Genomic DNA, 20,991 nt, shown 5'->3' with positions numbered 1-20,991 from the left:
CATATAACATGGTCAACGGGTTTGACCTGACAATAACGATGTCTAATGACATTTTTGAGCAAACATGTAATGGAATGATGACATTTTTTGGATATATAATGGCATTCTTTAGCACGCATCTAACGGAACGGTGGTATTTTTGAGCAGTTGTAACTCTAATGACAAAACTGAGTAGTGAGACACAAATAGTGGCATAAATGATAAAAAACCTTATATTAATCAATAAAACAAAGTACAATTGCACACATACATGTGAAAACTATCAGAAAGACCGAGTCATGACATATGTCTAGGAAACATTGCAGAAAGAACTCCACACAAAAGATTACAAATAAGTTTATTGGAGTCCCTACAAACAACCAAATCGGAAATGGCCGTTGACCACCAGTGCCGTTGAGACCCACATCGAGGGAAGATGCGGAGCACCAGCAAACCAAAATCCAGGCCAACGCCATAGCCTTGTAGGCATTGTGAGCCAAATACCGAACTTGCAGAACTTGCACTCGACGATGTGGCGTGTCGACCGAGGATGTTCCCCACGACGACCTGGATCCAGATCTAACGCATTCGGCCGTTGTCGGGGAAGAACGTTAAATCTGCTGCCGTCGAGCCACCAATCTTGTACCAACACCAATCTGTCCCACTTGTCAGCGCCACCATGAGAGACAACAACCGTCAGACACAAGAAACATAAGGCCTACTGGTCCGAACGAACGGCAAGCAAACGAGACCATCGACTCAACAGCGTCGCCGCAGAGGACTTTGCCGTGGTGAGGAAGAGACTGAGGTCACCTTATTTGATGCGGCACCAACCTCACCAAATTGGCGCTACTAGACGAAGCCGAAGCCCTAAATCAATGAAACATCAGGGAGAGAAAAACAGGAGCCCACCCCCTCCACCAGCCGCCGGAGCAGCGGACAGAGAGGGGTGGAGATCGCGGTCTCGCCGACGCCAAGAAAGACAGGAACTGTCGTCCCTGTCACAAAGTAACATAGCAAAGCAGTTTTTGTGTGATTGGCTTGGAGTAGATAGCAGTTACGCGTAAAAAAAGTAGATAGCAGTTTGGCAAGACAAATGGTTGTTGCTTCCACCATTATGCGCGTACAAGCACAAAATGCTCTCTAGTCGGGTGCTCGACTTCATGCATTCAACGATCGACCACACATGATGTTTGACGGGCATGGTTAAATTGTCACGCGTAATCGGCGAATCCAACTTCTAAAGATCAATTCATATATATTATTAGATAGAAGAAGACACTTTTTTCCTACAAGCATTTTCGCAAACACGTTGCAAGCAAACTCCATTCCACATCATACACTCCATAATTCATAGACACAACATGCACTTAAAGCAGATAATCACATTGCATAAAAAAATTGCATAGTTAGGAAAGCATCATTCACAAGCAAGAAAGAATATGACACAACAGAGGATGGGAGGGGCCAAAGAGAGAGGAGGGACAAGAGAGGAGGGAGGTCACATGGCCAAGGGAATGGGCACACGGAGGTGCAATTACCACTCGGGACGGCGACATAGGAGAGGAAGACGGGGCGGAGGAGATCGAGGCATGGGACATAAGAGGAGGCTAGGATGGGGCAGGGGAAGACGGGTGAGAAGATGGAGCGAGGCATGGTTTGCCGAAACAAGCCGCCAAAGTGGGCCGACCAGAGAGGTTAGAGACGGAACCCTAACTGCCCTTGCCCCCCCCCCCTGAATGGGGTGGAAAAGAAATGAAAAACGTACATAGCAGGATTTGGGTTGGAGATGAAAAACGAACCACGATTTTCAGGGGCCGTTGTGATCACACGTCTCGCACATCCACAGTTAGGCAAGAAAAAAGATACCGGAGAAAGGAAAGAGAAAGAACCTCAGCCAACAGAAAGGACGAAGGCCAGACCGACAGGCAAACTAAGCAGGAAGGCACAACCGGATAGCAGGGATGAGCTAAAAGAGCACCTCCAGCGGGCTGAAGCAAGGGATGAACTCAGTGAAGCATAAGGTGGCAGCAGTGAAGGGAAAGAGAAAGAAGGACAAGAAAAGCAAACGTAGAAGGATACGAGATAAAGGCAATGACAACACGTAGACGAAGGAACTAACAAAACCCATCACACATAGCCACACACGTATGGAAACGGGCTCGATGACACGCCTGGCGGCCGAGGAGTGTCATTGCTCTAAGAAGCGGCCTTACTCAACACCTATTAAGAATAGAAGATGACACGAAGCAACCAGTCATCGAATATCTCCGCGCGAAAGAAACGTCGAAGGCGCATCAAGTAGACCCGGGAGAGTCACCATAGGGCCGCAAAGTCGCAAACACATGCGTGCAAATAAAAGAAAAGATAACATAGTCGCCACCGACCTTCATCTTTTGAGCATAAAACCATGAAGATGTTGAAAACCGAAAGGAGAAAAGCCTTTCCCAAAAAGAAACGAAACCACTGTCAACACTCAGACAGAGAGAGAGAGGCTCACTCTTTTCTCTGAGGGAGAGGGGTTCACTCAACGCAACGGGCACGGCTGACACCCGATCCGGGCCGTGCACCGCGTGACTTCACCGGGCCGACCGACCGCGCGCAGGTCCACAAAGCGAGCTCGCTCGCCCGCCCGCACGCCCGCACGGAACCATCCCCGTCGGTCATCCTGCCCTTTTCGGTTGGTTATTTTCCCCTGCTCGCCGCCCAACGCGCATGGCATCGCATCGCGGGTGAAGTGAGCGAGCCAAGCGAAGGAGTGGACGAAAGGGGAATCAGACCGTGCCAAAGGTCTCACACACCTCACCACCCCTCTCCCCTCGATTTTTTTTCCTCCCCTTCCATTCCGTTCCATTCCCCCCCCCCCTTCCTCCCGTCTCGCTGCTGCGCATCGCAATTCCCCAATCCAAGACCGTATTCCCCTCACCCCTCCGCAGCTCCGCCACGCCGCGCCGCGCCGCAGCACAGCCCAGCACACTCCCCGCCCCCCGCCGCCGCAGGACCGCTCCTGCCCCGGGCGGCGGCCGCGGCAGGTACGGACCCCCGGCCCTCCCGGCCCGTCGTAGTTAGATCAGGGCCCGCGCGCGCCCGCCCCCCGGGGCGGGCGCGGGCGGTGGCGCGTCTCGCGGGGTTGCGGGGCTAGGGTTCGGGCGGTCGCGTTTTCGCTCGGCCTCGTCGCGGCCCCGGCTGATCCGACGGCGAGCTGGCTGTTCGCCCCCCGCCGGGAGGCGCTGCCAGCTCGGGATGCCGCGTTTCCGCGAGTCTGGCTCCCGAAATGGGCGCCGGGTAGATCCCCTTGCCCCGTTGGATGTGCCAGAGTAGCGTTTAGAGGATAGAGGGTAGAGAGAGCCGTAGAGCGTGGAGTTCACGGATGGAAGGCTGTCTTCAGCCGAGTAGGGTCATCAGATTGCTGAATTCGGCGACAACCTTCCAGTATTGGAAGGTTCTGTGCTCGCTGGACTGTGATAGGCTTGTTTACGGGGTTTTCGTGCCGCTCCGGCAACGCTTCTGTCGGGGGTTATCGGACTTGATACCGCCGGTGGGTTTTGCGCCGGTCTGATAACGGCTTTGTCGGGAGGTATTAGTAGACTTGATTGATACCACCGGTGGGTTTTGCTTGCGCCGGTCTGATAACGGTTTTGTCGGAACTCATTACTCATTAGTAGACTTGATGATACCTCCGGTGGGTTTTGTGCCGGTCTGATAACGGCTTTGTCGGGACTTAGGAGACTTGATACCGCCGTGGTTGTCTTGTTGGATAAGAGCACTGGTTTTGCTAGCATTGTGGTGTGCTGGACTCAGCTCAAAATTAATAATTCCGTTGTCGTTTATGCATGCAGCCGCGGATAAGGTTGTCCGAAGTAGCTGAGGGGTTTGCTGATGGCCGGAGCCTCAGCAACCGATGATTCTTCTGCGAGCACGGCTGGGATGAGGGATGACGATCGCAGCCTGTCCGGCGAGTCCTTGTCCGAGTGGCGGTCCTGCGACCAGGGCGAGAGCGGAAGCCCTTCAACGTCCCCGCCATTTTGGGACACCGATTGCGACGATGATGATCCTGGTGCGTGAATGCACTTGCATATATGGTTTCGTGGTTTGATTAGCATGTTATTTTGGCGCGACATGCTGTGGAAGTTATTTTGGTATATGGATTGCTGTGATGCCTATTGTACTTGAATGAATCATTGGCATGTTCAAATAGTCCAACACCAACTGGGCAGCTGATACACTATACCTCCTATGTGCACCAAATTATCTTGTCAAGCTGTAAGGGTGGAGCTTGTGACCCATTCATCACTACATATTGGTTCATTTTGCAGTGCCATGGTATCCAAGGTTGGTTCGTGCTGGTTGCTGGGACTTAGTGCCATGATTATACATGCAGATGTTGCATGGGCATGATGATAGATAGCGTCTGGCATGGCTCTCACATTTAGAAAGGCTTGTCGTATCCGATTCTCAATGTATAGAAAATATAAATACAGAGAGGTTTAATTTGTCTTATTATCTGTCTTCAATGAAAAAGGCAGAAATCATGATATGGTTAGACCAGAACGTCAGTTGATTCAAGACATTTACCATTTATGATTAAACTCAGGCCACATGCATATTAGAGCTCGGTGCGTAATATATAAAGATTAAGCTATTTTCCCAGTATTCCGTTGTAAATAAACTAAAATGTGATCATGCCTTCATTTGTTTGTTGAGATTATCCATATGCACCTAGTCAATTGCACTCTAAAATACCATGCAATTAATATTGAGCTAAATAGCACGTAGGCAATTCAATGATTTGTGGTGCTCATTGTTTGTCACTCAACACTGTCTTAAACTGGCCATCTTAAATAGCTTCTACAAGCTGAAAACTGAGGATCGATCTCTCTCTCTCTCTCTCTCTCTCAATCTACAATGAAATAATTCATTTACCTTCTCTTTTGTGCCAGTTCACAATGTCATTAGTTGTCCCGTTGATGCAATCTTTTCTATTCTAAAATTGGAACAATCTTTTAAATAGTCCCTCCGTCCGGAATTACTTGCCGGAGAAATGAATGTATCTAGACGTATTTAAGTGATAAATACATCCATTTTTATTCATTTCCGCGGTAAGTAATTCCGGACGGAGGGAGTAGATAATTTGCATGCTGATACTTGCCCAAATTAAATTGGTTTGTGTCAACATTTGCTTTCATTGCATGGAAAAATCTATTTCCTTACCATGATGCAAGTCATACCATGCTATTGATTGAACTTCCTTTAAGGATAACTTCCTCCGAGATTTGGAAGCTGTATTTGTTTTCGTGTGTTTAATCTCATTTCTCTCGACTCTCATAGCAGGCCCTAAACCTTCAGAATTATACGGTCGGCATACTTGGAGGATTGAGAATTTTTCAAAGGAGAAGAAGAGAGAGATGAAAAGTGAGCCGTTTGAGGCTGGTGGTTACAAATGGTAAAGTGCCTTTTGACAACCTTGTTCAACCACTTGTCATTTGTTTGATTTTTCTCGTGTTGGTATTTATAAAACGTTATATGGGGCAATTTTGTCTTGCTATGTTTCCCTTTCTGTCATTCTGTGCACCCCAGTCCTTAAGCTGGAGATTGGAGAGTGCCACACAATCCTTTTCTCATATGTGCAATGTTTTGACATGTTTGGTTTACATTTTGACTAGAGTATTTATTTCACGTGGGTGGGAGCCAGGGAGGGAAGAGTAAGGACTGGAAGTGTTCACGGTCCTGACATGTCTGTTTTGATTATTCTGTTACCGTTGACACAGTGCGTCTTGGTATACGATACCATTTTTGTCTCTTTTTGGACACCATTTTTTCCATTTTTACCTTCAGAAAGGTTTTTTAGCTTCGCTGAGGGCTTAATGTTGTAGCTTCTCTGATGTCTAAATGAACTAATCTGAAAGCTTCATGACTCATTTTTCTGGTGTATATTTTTTCTTCTCTGTATGCACAGATACTGATTCCCTTGTTGTTTCCAATTGTTATTTCACAGGTATATACTTGTATACCCTCAAGGATGTGATGTCTCCAATCACTTGTCATTGTTTCTTTGTGTTGCTAATCATGACAAACTCCTCCCAGGTTTGATGTTACCATGTTTACAGCTATCTTGCACACATTGGAAATTACTTATCTGACTCTAGTATGAAAATTTCAGGATGGAGCCATTTTGCACAGTTCACTATAGCTGTAGGCAATATGGATCCTAAGAAAATTAAATACTCAGGTGAGCTGAACTTGGTCTGTTCTCTTCATAGGAAGCTACAGTATATCTATCCATATATCTTTTCACCTTGTTCAGGCATTAATGAAGTAATTTTTGTAGACACTTTGCATAGGTTCTGGAAGAAGGAGCATGATTGGGGATGGAAAAAGTTTATGGAGTTGTCAAAGATTCAGGATGGTTTTCTCGTGGACGATGTTCTTGAAATAATTGCTCAAGTTCAAGTTATCAGGTAGTTAATCTGTCTATGCTCATGATTGATAGCTAATTTTTTCATCATTGTGCCTCTAATTCATGTCTCAGAAGGGAACTGTTCGATCTGTTCATCCGAGCACGTCTTCGCAAGAACAACATTAGTGAAAATGTCAATTTTTCTGAATATATTGTTTCTTCCTATAATTCATACTCGGCTATTCCCATGGCAGGAGTGCAATGCATGTAGTTTCATTGTCTTATTCTTTTGGTCAATCTTTAGTAACTCATGCAGACCAGCTACTTTATATAGTACTCCCTCCGTTCCCTAATATAAGACCTTTTATCTATTTCAAAATATTGACTGCATACATACTAAAATGAGTGAACATTCATAATAAAATGTGTCTAGATACATACGAATCAAGAAAAAGCTAAAAGGTCTTATTAGGGAACGGAGGGAGTAGATAGCTCCAGCTGTTTTCTCTTTATATGTAGAATCAACCGCGAACTATCATGTAACATTAGACTGCTCTATTTTCATATTGAAGGGAGAAAGTGGACAGACCATTTCGTTGCCTTGATCGTCCTTACCGAAGAGAATTGCTCCGTGTCTATACAACCAATATAGAACAAATTTACCGACGTTTTATTGAGGAACGAAGAAATAAACTTACCAAGCTCATTGAGGACAAAATTAGATGGTCCAGGTAACGCCATTATCTTTTCCAGTATACATCACAACAAGTCAATGTTGCCTGTTTGTTCATATTATGTTCACAGATTGAAATCTTTGTTGGCCTTTCAGTTTTCGTGCATTCTGGTCAGCAATTGACCCAAGAACCAGGCACCGTATGTCCAGAGAGAAGACTGATACCATACTTAAAGTACTGGTGAAGCATTTCTTTGTAGAGAAAGAGGTTACTTCAACATTAGTGATGGACTCTTTGTATACGGGTCTGAAGGCACTCGAATACCAGAGCAAGGGCAAGAAAGGGAGAACAAAAATAGCAGAATTGGATGAACTACCTGCACCCATGGTCAATGTTGATATGGACATATTTGTTTTGGCTGGTGATGTTATAACTTTACTTGAGAGAGCAGCCTTGGAACCGTTGCCTTGTCAACCAGTATCTCCAAAGGATGACAAATGTTCCCAGAGCCGCATGAAGGTATGATTAGTGAGGTTTGATATATTGCAACATTTTTTTCCAGTTTATTAGGATATATATTTTTTACTACTTGCTAGTGCCTTAGTTATATCTATGCATACTGTTTGTTAATCTAATTTATAAAGTTTTTCTACTGGATTTGCAATATGTCGTTCTAGTAGCGTAGTTTCTGCACCTCCTTTTGTGATATGCACAATACCTACCTTACTGCAGCTCGTCCAATTTCTTCCGTTGTTGAAAGAGATGTTGTAGGTTCTTGTTTGAACTGCCTAGTATATGTTCACTGAATGATATGTTGGTTTGGGGTGGACTTATGATGTTGTTTGAACTAGCTCGGTACAGCAGGTACTGGTGAGCTTGTATTTATCATATGATATTGTAACATCTGTAATGGACAAATTTGAAACTGTAGTCTATTGTACCAGTGAAATAACTGTCGCTCCTAATCATTTTGTAACTATGCCCATCTTCATAGGATGGTAGTTCTGGCGAGGTTAACAAAATCTCTATGGAGCGCGAAGAAAGACGCCTAACTGAGCTTGGGCGGAAGATACTTGAAACATTTGTGCTATCTCACATATTTAGGTAACAACTGTTTTCTAGAGCCAGGTTTTAGTTTGTCTGATCTGAATGTTCAAGGCTTATATTATATCCAGTTACGAAGTACTACAAAAGGTGCTGAATTGGTTAATCCTATATTGAGCCATATCTTATTGTACTGAAATTTATGTTATACTCATTAGCAACAAAAACTTGGTCAACTAAAAGTGTAAAACATAAGAACTATTCTTGATTGTGTGCAGCCAAACTATTTTTCCTTTGATCAGTTAACTAAATGAACAATTAGGGTAGACACATGAATGTGATATGATCAGATTTTTCTTAAAAACAAAAGGCAATAGGTTTTACAATATATTATAATAGAAACTGGTGGTCAATTGTATTTTCGGTACCAGTGTCTGAAACAGCACTTACCTGTTTCTGGAAGAAGTATAAGATTGTGGCACAAGTTAGTTGCTGTTTTTTTTTTGTGAGGTTGTGCCCCACTGTGTATTTGATGAATAATGTTTTGGTGATCTTCTAAAGAAGCAAGGGCCATGCGGTTATCTAGTTCAAAATAGACTAAACTATTTTTCTGCTGTTTGTAGTTTACAAATGAAATCAAAGGCATTTCTTCTATATAAGTTTGATGGAAAGTTGGGTAGATGAATCTTCAACTGTGGGTCAGTTGTTCTATAATGTGATCAACTATCTGTTGCTTCTGATTCTTGCATGTTGCTTGTGTCAGTGGAATTGAAGTTGCATACCAAGAAGCTGTTGCTTTGAAGAGGCAAGAAGAGCTAATCCGTGAGGAGGAAGCAGCGGGACTTGAAAATGAGACGAAGGGAAAGCGTGGTGGTGGCGCGAACGAAAAGGACAAGCGCGCAAAGAAAAAGCAGGTTACTTTTCTATGTGCCTTCTTCTCGCTTATTTTCTTAGGTTGAATGTTGTATTGCCATTATTATTTAGGAATGCCACAGTAGGGACCAATTCACTGAATCTGGAGCAATTTTCCTGCCCAATAATTATTGAACTTAATTTATCGAGTGATCATTGCGAGTTAGGATTTATAATTCTTCTTTTGTATTTGATTGGTCTTGATGCATGCTAAAGCATTGTTTTGAGTTTCAGTGATGCGCTATATTTTTCATTTTTCATCAGTCATAATTTTTCATATCCTTTACTACTTTTATGAAGTGGCAGTGGGTGATTATCTGATAGGAACTGACTGGAACTCATAGCTGGGATGAATAAAACAAGGCAGCTTGTGTTTTGTACTGAGAACTGGCTGTAAACTTGGAATCGTTCTAGTTTTTTACTTATTTTCTCTTGAGTTTTCGGTTATGTTGTGAAAACACTTAAAGAACTTAGCTTGATGTCTTGTGATGAACTTGGCCCATAGTCCAGCTAAAACTTGCATAAGTTTCCCGAGCTTGAAAGAGCTTTTTTACTTATAGACTATAGATGTATGGTATGTCATGCATGCTATCTCGTGTTACCAAGGAACAACTTTCTTTCTGGTATATGATACCCACACAGCTAACCTTATTTTGCGGTGAGGATATCCCTAGAACTGTTGACTGCACTTATTTTACCCGTCTCCCTACCCTGGCTCCCCTTTATGTGTATTCGAGATACAAGTACTAGCACTTAGTCCTATGTTGGTTACATTTTGTGCTACACCATTCTTGAAGATCAGCTTTATTTCTTGCGATGAAGTTATTATGATTTGAGTGTATCTCAATGGATACTTTAGTAGTTTATGCATGGTTTTCATTTCTAATGTGTACATCTTTTCGAGGTTAAATACCCCTGGGTCTAATATCTTGTTTGGTTGATGCTTTCTTTGCTACTGCATTGTTCTTGTTTTCTGCTGGTGTGTTCTTACTATTTCTTTTCAGGCCAAACAAAAGAAGAACAACCGTAAGGTTAAAGACAAGGAAAGAGAAGATAAATCTGAAGCAAGAATTCTGGAAAGACTTAATGACGAAATCACAGTTGATGACAGTGATGGCTTACCATCTAAACAGGCAGAAGAAGTGGCACTGAAGGTTGGCCTTACTTTGGAAGAAGGTGCTTCAGATGGGCCAGATCATTTGGACAGTTCTAGACCTATGAATGGAAAGAGAGTCTCCTCTATGGAGGCCAACTCATCAGCATTTTCAGCTGATTCTACTGCTATGAATGGTATTCACAGCAAAATAAACAATTTACCAGACAGCAGAAATCACTTGTCACCAAATAGGTAGGTGAAGACGATATGTTTAAAGTTTTGCATTGTTCTTGTAAGATGGCACCTGGGCTAACTGAACTTGTGCAGAGGGAAAAATCAGCGTAACAAGGGCATAAGCATTATCAGTTATGCCGAAGAAGACGATTGCCTTCCCTCCTCCAGTGTTACTGGTAGTTCAGATCGCAATAGTTCAGGCTGTGGCACTGCTCCAAAATTGGACCGGGATACTGTTCTACTCACCTTGAAAGATAGACTTCGTGAGCTGGGGCAGCGTCTCCATGAGGTGAAGTTACTCTTTCGAAAATATCATTGCCTTTTTGTCATGATGTTCAAAGTTCTGCTGTACTTTCGAGTTTCTACATATGTTTGATTGTTGAAGGATCTGAATTGTAAGAATTGGTTTTAAACTTGATAGATATGGAATATACGTTTCCCATTACTCGTATGTACTTCTATAATCTCTAGCATTAGATGGTTTGAGATTAATTTCGAAATGGTTAACGATGCATCTTCTATTCATTTGAGTACTGATCCAGTCTGTATAAATTCATGTGTTCATATCTCACATCAACACTGTTAAGGTAGACTTGTTCCTAAGTTCTGTGCTGGTCGACAATGTCCATGCACTTGTTACATGCTTTTTTGTTTGTCAAGTGGACAAGGTATCTATGGCCTATGGTAGAAACAATTTTTAACTGCAAAAAGGTTCTGGTTTATTTTTCTATACCCGATCACCACCCCGCATGGTAGTGTCTGGTTGGAAAAAACGATATGTCCTTTTTTCCTTACAGGAAAGGAAAAACCTTCTCTCAAGTGCATACAATACAGATAAATGTATGTACAGTAGTCACTCGTAGCAGATGCGCTGCCTGGGTCTTGTCTTCCTGCTTCATAGCTTCAACCAATTCATTTCTGTAACCTATCTTTCTCTATGTATATTTCAGAAAAACATTGAGGGGAGGAAACTTTTCAAAGCTCACTTTGAAGCAATGGAAAATCAAACAAAGACAAATGGATCATCCTCATCCAGTTCTACGGAGAAGCCACCTGATGTTCTGAAGAGCTCGGAACATTCCCCTGAAGTTACGAACGATGTAAAAGCCAATGGAACAGCCAACAAGGAGGTCCCTCTGGCCAATGGTGTGCCAGAAGAAGCTGTTTCAGGCATGCCAGCCACCACGAGTACTGAAGCTGTGCCTGTTAAGGCCCCTACCAGAACAAAGGTTGACCCAGTTTCAAACAAAGATCATGGATCAAGTTTGACACCGCAACCAATTAGAGCACCTCCGAATAGCTCAAAATCGACTCCAACTGATACAGATAAAGATGTTCCTCTTCCTTCAAGATCGCCACGAATCAATAGAGCTGCTCCAGTTCCCCCCAAATCGCCTCCAACTGATAAAGCTACACCAGTTTGTCCGAAATCTCCACCAGCTGAAAAAGCTACTCCAGTTCCCCCAAAATCTCCGCCAACTCATAAAGCTACTCCAGTTCCTCCAAAATCTCCGCCAATTGATAAAGCTATTCCAGTTACTCCAAAATCTCCACTGACTGATAAAGCTACTTCAGTTCCTCCAAAATCTCCAGCAGCTGCTAAAGCTGCTGTGGTTCCTCTGAAATCTCCAGCGACTGATAAAGCTAATCCGGTACCTCTAAAATCTCCATCAGCTGGTAAGTCTTCTCTTGTTGTACCCATAACACCACCATCTGCTAAGGATGCTGGCACTCCTTCAAGATCACTGCAAGTTGATAAAACCATACCAGCCCCCCCAAGACTACCACAAGTTGATAAAGCTGCTCCACTTCCCTCCGCATCGCCACAAACTTCTTCCACCACTTATTCAGAAGCTCGGGAAGAGACCACTCCTATAAAGGTCACATCCACCAGAGTTTCTGAGGTTGCTGTCACAACATCAAGGCCTTCAAGTGCCCCTGTATTCCCTACACCAAGAACAACTGTACCAGCTACCCCACAAGTTCAAGTTTCTACATTGCTTTCGCGCTCAGCGAGTGAAGCAGCTGGAAGATCAGGAAATGATCCTTCTCCTTCTGCCCCAGCGTATGTTCCACAGACCTACCGTAATGCCATCCTTGGTAAGCCTGGTCTGGGTACGCCCTCTTCAATTCTTTCATATCAGCCAACTATTCTGGGACAAGGTACTGCACTTTCGCAGCCGCTATCAACATATGCATCAACTGCGTCATTAATGATGCCTCCTGCTGGGAGGAATGATCAGTTGTTGCCAGCGAGGCATGGATTTAAATCTGGTTTGGGGAATTCAGATACACTTGATAGTTGGCAACCATGGAAAGGTGATAGTAGCATCAACAATCATCTCTGGAGGGACGACTCCCCTTACCAACGGACGACAAATGGTCATGCGTATCAACAAACTTGGAAAGATGATGCTTATCAGCAGACACGGGGCACTGAGACAGAAAACTTCAGCAGGTTTGGAGGATTGCAACCACCTAGACAGACTCCTGTCAGTTTTGTCATGCAGCAACCACAGGCGCCCGTGGCTGAAGAATATCAGCACCTTGACATCATTAATGATTTGCTTGACGAGGGACAGAGCAATGGCAGCAAGGCAGAGCCTATGCGCCATGATTACCATGCTTATGGTCTGCCATTTTCGCTGAGGGGCAACATAGCAGATTCAGAAATGGCTTCTGTTAGCAGTCCCGGGCGGTTTAGCAGAGGTAACTTGGCAGATTTGGATATGGCCTCTCTCAGTAGTTCCAGGCGGTTTAGCAGAGGAAACCTGGTTGATTCTGAGATGTCTTCTGTGGGCAGTCCTGGGCGGTTTAGCAGAGGCAGCCTGGCAGATCCGGAGATGATGGCTTCTGTCAGCAGTCCCAGTCGGTTTAATTCCACCGACCGGTACTACGACGATGGGTTCTCAAGGGCCTACGACATGAGCCCTCTCCAGGGGCAGGGGGCGAGGGAGATGCAGTTCTCCTCGCTGGACACATACGCCACCAATGGCGGCCTGTCTGACATGAGCACATCAAAGCCTTGGCTGTATGGTGGGCATAGCCCTGTCAACCCGTCGTCGATGAATCTCGGATCGCTGAGCACCAACGGGTTCCCACAGCACCACCACCAGATGGGGGACTACAGCAGCAACCTGGCGAGTGGGGTGAACGGTGTGGGCTCTGCCGCCGCCGCGTATCGGCGCCAGGCCAACAACGGGCGCTGGTGATGCGATGCGCTGATATATGCCTGTATACAGTCAGTCTTACAGTTGAGGAAAATAATGCTTGTTGTAACAGATGCTTGTGCCGCCATGGGCATGTAATTTGAAACCTTTAGCTTTAAAAAAGGGGAGAAAAGAAAAGGGATACAGTTACATTTCCGTAAAGCCCTGTTCGCCGGCTGCTTTCAAGTTTGCTGTCGAGTGCCTGAATGACTGACTGACTGGAGTGAGTGAACGCATTATTAGACCAGTCGCCCGCCGTTCTAACCTTTCTTTCCTCGAAAGGGATCTTCTCATCATAGTGAGCGGAACGACCACTCCCTCCGTCGGAAATGTTGAAGTAGTTGGCATTTGTGCGTCAGTCATTCGCTGCCTAGTGCCTACGTACCAGACTAGCAGGACAAGATCGACCGCTTTTGGTCGGTCGGGTCACCCGGCGCCTGCCTACCATCAGGTTCCTGGCGCGAGACGAGTCAAGGAGGGAGGCGTGCATTGTTGACGCGACGGGGGACGCGGGCCGAGGAGATCGGAAGACTCGTCGCGGCGAGCACATGGCAGCCTGCCTGCTGCGACCGTGCGGTTCGAGAGCCCCTTCTTTTCCCAGAAAGAAAAATTGAAACAAATCTGGTGTGGGCGGTGGGCAGCAAAGTCAAAACTCCGCGCGATCATTTCAGATTTCACCCGTACGCTTTCTTTCTTTCTCTCTCTCGCCAGCCACCGGCCGTTGGCCCCCGCACACCACCACCAACCACCACCGCGCGCTCCTTCCTCCCTCCCTCTACGCCGTACGGCGTACGCGCGCCGTCGTGAGGCCGCGGAACGTACCGTACCGTCCATACATATACAGCCAGCCAGAGCCAGAGCCAGGCTTGCCTTCCTTCCACGCCGCGGCCGGCGAGTGCAGCGCAGATTGCCCGTCCCCACCCCGTCCGTCCCCATCGCCCATCGCCGCCGCTCCGCTCATTCCCTAGGCGCACGCCACTCTTCTGCCGGCCCCCCGGCTCCAGGATTTCCGACCCACTCTGGTTGTCCAGAAGCATCGGCGACCCGCTCCCGCTCCTGCTCCGTATAAACAAATCGACGCCGCACCCTCCTTCTTGCTCCCCCATTGCCTGATCCCACTACCTGCCGCCGACTGGGAGGGCCTGTGCGGGTGCGGCAGCGCGTTTCTCGCCTCCAACCGCCGGAAGGAGCGGTCAGGAGGCGGCATGAGGGACGACGGGCCCGCGGCGGCGCTGGTGCCGCGCCTGGCCGTCTCCAGCGCCAGCCGCGTCCAGGAGCTCGAGCGCTTCTCCCATTACGTCGGTACGTGCGCACTGCGATCCTCCTCTCCCCCGCCATGTCCTCCTCCTTCCTCGCCCAGTCTCAGTTCCTGGAGTAATCTGGACTCATCTTTCATTTTGTAGCAGTAGTACTCAACTACTACTTCGTTTGCACCTGCGAATTTGTTCGCGCGATCCATTTCGTCATCTCCCGTTTATTGCTTCCCCCGATCCCAATCCAAGAAGCGGGGGCGCAGCCCGGAATCCCAGCCACAAAAAGCATCCCCTCTCCATTTTGTTTTTTAACTCCTTGGCCTGCTCAGCTCATGGTGGACAATTTAACTAGGCACCCAACCTGCCCATGCCATACAGAAAAAAGATAACTGTGCATTAGATAATGCTTCTGTGACTCTGCCGGATGCACACCCGCACATCGCCATCATTCGATCATTTTCCCACCCTTCTTCCGCAATAATAAACTAGTTAAACCCACATCGCCATCAAAGAGATCCAGACGCACGGCATGTTCCTTCCTTCTGGCTCTACTAGCCGCTGCACAATCCTACAACAATAATGCCGTTTTGGAGCCACGCTGCTTCCCCTGCACTGCACCTTCCTTCCTGCCTGCCTGACAAAAATCTGTGGCATTTTTCTCCAGCCAGGCAAATCGGGTTCGACCACGCCAGCGAGTGCCCCCACCTGTGCACGCTGGCCTACGACTACCTGCGCAAGAACAAGGGCTACGAGGACAACATATTCGCCTTCTTCCACAACACCCCCGACCCCGGGCCCCTCATCGTCAGCTTCATCGAGGAGCTCGACAAGTGCATTCTCGGCTACTTCTCCTTCCACTGGAAATGCTCCACCTACATGATCACCCAGGTACAAATTAAGGAGCGACCACGAACGACGGCTTTTGAATATTCTGTCTTCCTCACGGCGATGCTCTCCCACTGATATTTTGTATATTGATTTGATACAGTGTGATCTCCACAGGTTCTGACGGTGGAAGGCGCGCCCAAAAGGAAGCTCCGGAACATGGTATTGGAGGCCACTAGGTGATTGAATTATCCATTCTTTAAGCTGCATGCGTCATAGTAGAACGGCCTGTCAATGCATTGTGGTTGTCTATTCTTTGCTTTGTTTTGTTTTGCCCATTATTTTTAGCTTACATCATCTTAGTGTATGTAGCTTGGTATGTCGCCCTAGTGTGTGGTTTGATAAGTTCTTCTTTATCGGCGTGCTGGATTTCGTCCTTGAATTATTCACACAGTTGACTTCTACTTTCATCTGACGGAGTGATAGATTAGTCAACCTGGCAGTGTAGCAGAAACTGCATCTTTTGAGGTCAGGAGTGATGAGATTGAGATGGCACCCATGTGCTAAGGTTTTAAATTACTCCCACAACCACATGTTGGTTTGCCATGACACTTTCCTGGAAATGCCTCTTTGAATGAGTGCATTGCTAACTTGCCTGGTCCAGTTTGGGTCTGCGTTTCTTATTATTAATCTTGAAAGCAATTAATTCACTGCCAGTGGGGTACAATAATTCCCGTGTGTATCTGGCCATTTATAAAGTGAAGTATGTTCTGCGTAGGAGAACTATAGTCGAATTAATCCATTAAAAATGTGAAAAATATACAAAAATAAAGCTACATGAACTGCATGCTTTACAAGTCCCTTCCCTTTATGCATCATCTATCTCCCTAAACTTCCTAAGTAGAGGAGTTCAAATTAAGCATATGTTTACAACTTGGATCTGAGATATTATTTTCTTCTCAAAAAAGAATACGTAAACTCTAATCTGGTTCAGTCATAAGTATGAGAAATAACTACAGGTAATGATCTCTGTTTCTCCGACACCAAAACTGAAGTCTAGTATCTGATTCTCCTCTAAACACAGGAGTCAGAGATTCGAAAGGGTCACAAGAAACTTGAAGGTAACTAGGCTATTCTCCACACTGGTGGAAGAGCTCAAGGCCATAGGACTTTCTCCCCAAGGCCCGGCACAGTGCAGCGATGTGATGGTCCCAGTAGCACATTGTGATCGCAGCCCAGTCCTACTCCTGATGGGTGGTGGAATGGGAGCTGGCAAGAGCACTGTACTTAAAGATATACTAAAGGAGTAAGTTTATCAATTCTGTACTTGTTGCTCACTGTAAATTTCTTCTGGCAATCTGCACACTTTGCACAAAAAAAAGCAGAGTAAATGGGGAAATGCCGAGCTGTTCAAACTGATTTGAGAAGACAGAAACAGTACTGAGACTTTCCTCAAAGCAAGTAGAGCAGCTAGATAGAAGACTTTGTGTCTATAAGCTGATCACCCTATTATTTGTAGATCATTTTGGTCTGGGGCAGCAGCAAATGCAGTGGTGGTGGAGGCAGATGCATTCAAGGAAACAGATGTTATATATCGAGCCATCAGCTCAAGAGGCCATCACAACGACATGTTGCAGACGGCAGAGCTGGTATGTCTCACTATGATTGCTATATATGTGCATATTCCTATGTGAGTAGGACAGTACATACCGATTATTTGACTGATAAAAACAAACAAGATTGCATATTCTACTGGTCCAGACTTCAAATAATGAAAATCCATATCAGCAGCTCTGTTTAATCAAATTCTACTGGTCCAGACTGAAACAAGCAATTTATCTAAACAGAAGTAGCTGATGAATCATTATGCACATCTTATATCGTGATTCACAACGTCGATACAGGTGCACCAGTCATCGATGGACGCGGCCTCATCGCTCCTGGTGACCGCCCTGAACGAAGGGAGGGATGTGATCATGGATGGCACACTGTCGTGGGAGCCATTCTTCCAGCAAACGGTAGCCATGGCAAGGGCAGTGCACCGGCAGCGATACCGCATGGGCGTCGGCTACAAGGTCACTGAAGACGGGTCAATCACGGAGGATTACTGGGAGCCTGTTGAGGCTCGCAGTGCCGACGAAGAGAGCGAGATGAGGCCGAGGAAGCCTTACCGCATCGAGCTCGTCGGTGTCGTCTGTGATGCTTACCTCGCAGTTGTGAGAGGGATCAGGTGAATCTCCTACCCCCTTCGATCCATAATAAGTGTCGTGGTTTTAGTTCAGAGTAATCTAGTCCATGCCAGAATTAGCCCCTGCATCGTTAAAATTCTGCTCATTCTAGTATCTCGCGCTATCGCCATTTGGCTGAACTACTTTTAAGTAGTGAACATCTCACCCTACAAAGGGGAAGATTTCTGCTCATACTTGAATGGAAACACAGAAGCGGCATATCTAAAAGTTTGGCATTGGCAGGAGAGCGGTGATCACGGGGAGAGCGGTGAGGGTCAAGTCCCAGCTGCAGTCGCACAAGCGATTTGCCACTGCGTTCCGCGGATACTGTGGCGTCGTCGACAATGCGAGGCTCTACAGCACCAACTCCATGGGTGCCCCAAAGGTGAGGAGCCACCACTCTGTCTGAAGCCAACAATGAACTATCCGCTCCTGGAGCTGGAGTATCATGTTTGCTGAACCTATGGTGTGTTCTTCATGGCATCGCAGCTGATAGGGTGGAAGGACGGCGAGAGCAACCTGCTGGTGGATCCGGAGGAGATCGGGTGCCTGGAGCGGGTGAGCGGCCTGAACGACGAGGCCAACTGCGTGGACGAGCTCTACCCGGACGGGCAGCCGTCGCCGTCGGCGTGGCAGGACCTCGTCGCGTCGCCGTCGAGGGCGTCCGTGCAGCGCGAGCTCAGGGCCACCGTCCAGGCGAGCGAGGCGCGCTTCAGGGCCGCGTCGCTGGCCGACGGCGCCCTCCGCGGCGGCGACGCGCCGGTACAAACTTTTTGAGTCCGGTGCGTGCGTTTCATCCGTCATGAGGGTGTTTTCTTTCTCCTTTCTTCTTCTTCTTCTTCTTCTTCTTCTTCTTCTTCTTCTTCCTCTTGACACTGTCAGGCTGGGGTGTGGTGTTGGGTTGATGTGGCTGGTTGACTGGTGTTAAATGAGGCTGGTTGTAATGAAAAGTATCATATACTAGTATCATGCATGCATATGATACTAGTGTGTGATACTACCTCCGTAATGCATAGTATTATAAGTTAGTACTACCTCCGTTTCAGTTTACAAGTCCTACGCGTATATTTAGATTGTCAATTTTATCATCTTAATATAAACTATATAAACAAAAATTATACGATTTGAAAATAGAACATCTGAAGTTTATATTGGTATAATTTTTGTAATATATGACTTGTATTAGGTTGGTCAAATTGATAACCTAGGGGCACGCACACGCCCTGTAAACTCTGAGAAAGGTAGTATCTTAGATTGCCTTATTAATTGTCATGCATGACACAAACTAGCGAAGCATTTAATATGATACGGTATCATGATATGATACTACATCCTCTCTTTCCTCATTTAATTGTGTGCCACATCATCCAAAACGTCTAATTGGCATGCATAATACTACTTATAATACTCTCACTACAACCAGCCTGATGGATGGCTCGCCGAAGAGGCCGTGCTTTCTACCATCTCCAAACCCGATGGACCATTGTATACTGTTCTCGGGGAATAGGCATTTACATTAGCGTTCCGTTCACAACTAGTATTTTCACCGCCCAAATTTACCCATGATGCGTGTGAGAAAGCTGAGAAGGGCCCCACTAGGACCCAGGCTAGTCTTGTTCAGTAGTAGGTGATGTGTTGCTAAATTCGCTTTACCCCTCCGGCTGTGGAATTAATTCCTGTGATTATCTAGCCTATGTTGTTGGATTTAATTTAAACATCACAAAATTAAAATATCCTGTTATTAAAATTGTTTTTAAAGAATGTTCTTTAAATAGTTTTAAATAGAATCAAACTTTGTTTTACTGGTATCTGAATGTTGTCATGATAAATAGAAGAACTTTTGGAAAACTTTGGTATAGCTCACAATTTTTGAAAAATAGGTAGATAACGTTTTAACCGTATTTTTGGAACTTTGTCGCCAAAACTCAAAGAACTTCTCATTTCTTTTGGTTTTTTCAAAAGTTCTTCTGATTTTCATGACAAAATTCAGGCACATCCTTCATAAAGTCCGACAAAGCCTTCATAAAAATTGTACGCGCATGATTTTTTAATGAGGTTGTAGGTTAACATGTAATAATCCTACAGTAACTAGCGACATTATCCTGCAAAAAAGTAACTAGCGACATTAATTATCCACGTCAGATATAATTATGAGGCTGGCCTGCCACTAAACAGGAGTATGGGAGGCAAAAATGCACAGAGCATGTATAGGACCTAGCTAGAGAAACGAATCTACTAGCCTGTGGCTGGTACATGGCTGACACAAGGATGAGCCTAATTGATTGGACATCATGCATGATGGCTAGCTCGGATTCGCGCTGCATACGAAACGCGAACGTAAAAAACCGCGTCCCTGTTCTCGTATCGAAAACAAACACACACACACATACACACGAGCGTCAGTACAGTTTTGTGTGCTCTGACAATCTTCGATATGAGCGTTACAAATCGGGTTCCTCGGCGTGCCTAGGAGATGCAGCTGGCCCGGATCTATCTATCTATATACCAATATAAAAACATCTAATGGTACAACAACGTCCCACACAACTCACTAAGAAAAGCCGTTTGCGACTGAGCCACATGCCTATAAGTCACTTGCGGCCTGAAGCAGTGGCAGAGCTTAGTTGAAACAAAATATGACCGTGGCCCGCCCAATCCACGACCAAAACAGTGAATAATGAAGGCAAAAGTTGGATCATGTGGGAGAAAAACAATGCGTTCCTTCAGTTTGGCCCGTCTAACAAAAATTGTGTAGCTCCGCTACTGACCTGAAGCACAGTTGAAACGGAAGTTTGAAATGTTGCAAGTGAACTGTGAACACGGAAGTAATATGCAATATTAAAATAGTGCAAGCATGAAGTGATGGTTGTTGGAATCAATAATGCATCTTGGGGTTGTCAAACATGCTGTTATATTGGTACGATATACATTGGCGTATATTGGCGTGTCATCCTTGACCCGTACCTGGAGGTAGTTAGGATAGATATAGGATAGATATACATGAGTTGTTTCTTTCTCTCCAAGTTCTATCTTCTCCCTGAATATCTCCTATATCCAAACTACTTTGTATGCGCTGTACGGGAGGTGCGCCCCGCCTATATTAACACGTTCCCGTCGGCCTCAACAGGCAAGACGTTTCC

General features: G+C 45.7%; 2 protein-coding genes across 3 annotated transcripts; both read left to right on the top strand.

Moving 5' to 3' along the window:
* The first annotated feature begins 2,811 nt into the window (after window positions 1–2,811).
* On the top strand, window positions 2,812–13,701 carry LOC125523884 (uncharacterized). 2 transcript variants are annotated; one of them, XM_048688961.2, is made up of 13 exons: window positions 2,812–3,011; window positions 3,819–4,036; window positions 5,311–5,422; window positions 5,975–6,063; window positions 6,140–6,208; window positions 6,308–6,437; window positions 6,949–7,107; window positions 7,206–7,569; window positions 8,045–8,154; window positions 8,858–9,008; window positions 10,011–10,354; window positions 10,430–10,625; window positions 11,287–13,701. In XM_048688961.2, exons 2-13 carry the CDS (start codon window positions 3,859–3,861, stop codon window positions 13,546–13,548), a joined length of 4,164 nt encoding a protein of 1,387 aa, XP_048544918.1. In that variant the 5' UTR covers window positions 2,812–3,011; window positions 3,819–3,858; the 3' UTR covers window positions 13,549–13,701. The 2 variants fall into 2 exon arrangements, with proteins under 2 accessions (XP_048544918.1, XP_048544904.1); XM_048688947.2 differs by having other exon boundaries at window positions 5,308–5,422.
* A 149-nt stretch (window positions 13,702–13,850) lies between these two features.
* On the top strand, window positions 13,851–18,879 carry LOC125523905 (calmodulin calcium-dependent NAD kinase). Its single transcript, XM_048688974.2, has 8 exons — window positions 13,851–14,847; window positions 15,463–15,686; window positions 15,801–15,862; window positions 16,708–16,929; window positions 17,143–17,272; window positions 17,528–17,853; window positions 18,095–18,236; window positions 18,341–18,879. The coding sequence occupies exons 1-8, from the start codon at window positions 14,751–14,753 to the stop codon at window positions 18,626–18,628; spliced, it is 1,491 nt and encodes a 496-aa protein (XP_048544931.1). The 5' UTR covers window positions 13,851–14,750; the 3' UTR covers window positions 18,629–18,879.
* Window positions 18,880–20,991: the final 2,112 nt, after the last annotated feature.

The sequence above is a fragment of the Triticum urartu genome, chromosome 1A, assembly GCF_056163025.1.
Source record: "Triticum urartu cultivar PI428250 chromosome 1A, HENAU_Tu73, whole genome shotgun sequence".
Lineage (NCBI taxonomy): Eukaryota > Viridiplantae > Streptophyta > Magnoliopsida > Poales > Poaceae > Triticum > Triticum urartu.
Note: the sequence above shows the minus strand (reverse complement) of the source record. Positions and strands in the feature narration are given on the sequence as shown.